The 3,873-nt window shown below is 41.2% G+C and overlaps 1 protein-coding gene across 1 annotated transcript; it reads left to right on the top strand.

Moving 5' to 3' along the window:
* Positions 1-798: 798 nt before the first annotated feature.
* LOC104598750 (uncharacterized) lies at positions 799-3,346 on the top strand. The gene is made up of 2 exons (XM_010260942.3): positions 799-965; positions 1,160-3,346. The coding sequence occupies exon 2, from the start codon at positions 1,293-1,295 to the stop codon at positions 3,039-3,041; it is 1,749 nt and encodes a 582-aa protein (XP_010259244.1). The 5' UTR covers positions 799-965; positions 1,160-1,292; the 3' UTR covers positions 3,042-3,346.
* Positions 3,347-3,873: the final 527 nt, after the last annotated feature.

Here is a 3,873-nt window from a genome sequence, read left to right as displayed (position 1 = left end):
ACCGGAGGACGGGAGGAGGGAACCAACCCCATCAACCCATTAAAGTCTACTTCTATCTGACAGTTGTTTACAAGACACTTTCTTTACGGTTAGAGCATTGAAGGCCGGCACCGTTTCTCAGAAGTCAGATCCTAGCGCCCAGCGCTGTTGGCCAATCTGTGACAAGGTATCAGTGGATATACTGTATGCGCGCGCGTCAGAAACAAACATCCAAATTCCTCAGAAACCCAACATCAATAAAATAGTCAAGATCAAAGAGGGGCTTTGTGTTGTAGTTTCCAAAGTCTTCCTTGCCTTTTTTTTTAATTTTCATTTTCTGGGTTGCTTCTAAAGTCTTCAAACCACATAAAACTCAATAATCTTGAGTTAATATATAAATTAAAATTCTGGGTAAGCTTGAAACATGGCAGATGTTAGCAAACAGTGATTTAATTAAGAGAATAATAAAAGGAAAAACTGAAGTAGGTGTTTATTGATAATAAATGGTAAAGGGATGGAAAAAAATGAGAAAGTCTACAAAAATAACGGTTGGACAATTGATTTGAAGTTTTGAACCACTGACGTCCTCACCTGTGTCTGTGTGGGTCTGGAGAGCAAGACAAAGGAAGAAATGGTTGGGGGTAGTTAGTTCTAAGTGGGCTCTCCAAGGCCCAGAGCTTCTGAATAGAGAAATTCCAGCCGTACGATGGAATGGCGTAGGATTCTCAGTTGTGTACACGTGCTGCTAATCTTTCCTTTCCTCTTTTTTTTCTTTGCTTCCATGCATGGATTTCTCCTCCAAATATAGCCATAGGCAGCACCAAAGAAGAGGGAGGGACAGAACGATAGCAGAAAGCTCTCTTCTTTCTTTATAGTTTTAATTTCTTCTCTGGCCTATTCATTGCTTCTTTTTTTTCAACAACTAATGTCACGGACCCATCTCTTCGAATTTGATTTTCAACCGCCCAGGGAGAGTGAGAGGAAAGGTACCGATTTCAGTGGTTTTATGTGCATCAGATCTTGTTCTTGGTCACAGTGACCTCGGAATCCGAGATGGGTTCTTCTTTGATCAGTTAAAGAAGTTAAAAAAACCCGTGATCTGATTCGATTTTGTTAACAGATTTGAGCTCTTTCTTTGCTCGTCTGATCTGAACTGATGTGGTTTCCTCTGTTTGTTTAGCATTTAGGTTGTTTCGATGGAAGGAGGCCGGAATTGAAGCACTCTGTTGGACTTCTCCATTAGGTTTGAGCTCTCATCTGGTTTCCTGATCTGGGTTTCTCGGTTTTTGGTATTGTTAGTGCCGAAGTAGTCGATGGAAGAACACCAAGAACAGAAGCATTTATGCAAGTTCTGTAAGAAGACTTTCCCCTGTGGAAGGTCCCTCGGAGGTCATATGAGGTCTCATATGACGATGAATTCAGTTGAAACTGACGAGAAGCTTACCAGGAAAAAGGTATCTTCTGTGAACGGAGAAAGAAACAGTAACAACTACATGTGTTCTGAAGCTGGTGGTCACGTTGGTTATGGCCTCAGAGAGAATCCCAAGAAGACTTGGAGGCTTTCGGGTTCAAAAGACGGTGCTCTGCGTGAAGGGAAGGCATGTAAAGAATGCGGTAAAGGCTTTCAGTCATGGAAAGCTCTCTTTGGTCACATGAGATGTCACTCCGAGAGAGAGAGGATCTGCGAAAGCTTGGAGGATGATTCATGGACCGATGAAAATCAAAAGCTGGTCATGGACAGCCAATCTGACAACGAAGCTGCCGCCCCGAGGCGGAGGAGGAGATCAAGAAGAATGAGGTACAAGACAATTTCAACTTCATCTTCTTTCTCTTTTGCTAACGCTTCTTCTTCTGTCTCGGATATTGAGCAAGAACAAGAAGAGGTGGCCATGTGTTTGATGATGCTGTCTAGGGATGTGGGTCATTGGGGTGGATTGAATTCGGTTGCAGAGTATTCTGATAATAATTCTGTAGTTTTAGAAGCTAGATCATCAGGTTTCCATAAGCAGGTTACTAGAAAAGGAGGCACAGATTTTACTTCTTATGGAGATGAAACTATGAAGATGAAGAAACCAAGAGAAAGAAGGTTAGAATCTGGTGCTTCAGATCCTGAGAATGCTCATGTTCAGAAGGGAAGATCTGAATGTGGTGCTTCCAATTCTGGGGTTTTGAGGAGTGGGATCAAGAAAGTGGAATCCGAAGTTTCTCTTGTTGGGTTTCCCATGGATGATGAATTTAAGAAGCCTAAGATGGATAAAATAGCTGGCTTTGAGTTGTCAGATATGGAATTAAGGAAGGATTCCTGTAACAAAAACAAGCTCAGTCCTAAGAAGGGTAAACTGAAGTATTCTGAAGCTGAATTGGGGAAACGTTCTACTAAGGAAACTGGAAGGAATCGGACTAATTGGGAGTATAAGAAGTACAATTCGAGCAAGAGAACCAGAACTGATGCTTATATTCCTGAATTGGGAGGAGACTTCTGCAAGAAGAAAAAATATGATGCTTTGGATTCTGAAGCCTGCGGAGACAGTCAAAAGAAAAGCAGGTTTGAGTGCACTACTTGCAACAAGATCTTCCATTCTTATCAGGCTCTTGGAGGCCACAGGGCCAGCCACAAGAAGGTCAAAGGATGTTTTGCATCAAAGGTTGACAGCAGTGATAATAGCATTGAAACAGATGCTTCTCCTGAGCCAACAGCTGACAGTAAGCTTGTTAGGTCTTGCAGTAATGAGAACATTATAGATCGAGATGTTGCTGGCAGTGTGGAGGCAAGTTCTGGACCAAAGAAGAGTAAGGGGCATGAGTGCCCAATCTGCTTCAAGGTTTTCTCATCAGGCCAAGCTTTGGGTGGCCACAAACGGTCCCATTTGATTGGGGGCTCTGAAGCCAGAGGCAATCAGACCATTGTAATTCAGCAACAGCTTCCTGAGATTCGTGATCTACTTGATCTCAATCTCCCTGCTCCTATTGAGGAAGATTCCAGTGGCCGCGTTGGGTTTAACCCATGGTGGGTTGGAAGCAACCACAAACATGAGGCTATGGTAGGTATGATCTCCAACTGAGTAAACTGATGCTTACCGCGGTTCTCATGAAGATTCAAGAGTGTACAGACAAGTTGGTGGATATTATTTCATTAATTCTTTACGTATTCAACAATATGCCCTATGGAGGTAATTAGTAATAGTTCTCTTTGCTGCTTAAAAGCTTCTAAGTAGCATTTTACTTTTCTTATCCTGGTTCTTGAGCTCTTTTTTCTTTTTTCCTCTTCTATGTTTTCCAATCTGAGAATAAAGCAACATTGTCACAATATTTCAAGTTCATCAATATGTCTCAATTTGAAACTATATACTGTAATTGGCATTTGCATTTCTTCTTTCAGTGTAACTTTCCCTGATTAAAGCCATCAATGCAAATTCAGATTGCCCTTTTCTGTCTGTCTTGGATAAGCAGAGTCAAATTTCAAGCTCATCAATGCAAATCCATTGATGTTTGAGACAGATGAGACAGATACTCGTACCATTCCATTGCAATGTCCATGTTGGTTACTTCCATCATTAATTTTAACTGGGATAACCTACTTTATCTTCTTATTTCGGTAGAGCCTATTCAAATTATTGAATTCAGTTAACCTGTTGCTCTGACAGATGCATCCTAATTATGGGATTTGAATTCATCTTTAGAGGGAAGATAGCTGAGTTCTACTAACAATACTAGAGGGGGATGTGCTAAATTCTCCAAGTTCTTTTAGCAAATAAAAGCCATTAAATCAAGGTAGATAATTTCTACTGGAAGTGTTCTGTTCTGTTAAAGTAATTAGATTATCTTGAGAACATGAGAGGTCTTGTAAATTGGTTGCTCTACCTTGGAATCGGAGACTCCTAGGTTTGGATGAGT

This window comes from Nelumbo nucifera, chromosome 3, assembly GCF_055504915.1.
Source record: "Nelumbo nucifera cultivar China Antique chromosome 3, China Antique-T2T, whole genome shotgun sequence".
NCBI classification, from domain to species: Eukaryota; Viridiplantae; Streptophyta; class Magnoliopsida; order Proteales; family Nelumbonaceae; genus Nelumbo; species Nelumbo nucifera.
The sequence above is the reverse complement of the archived record's forward strand: the minus strand, read 5'-3'. Positions and strand labels throughout refer to the sequence as shown.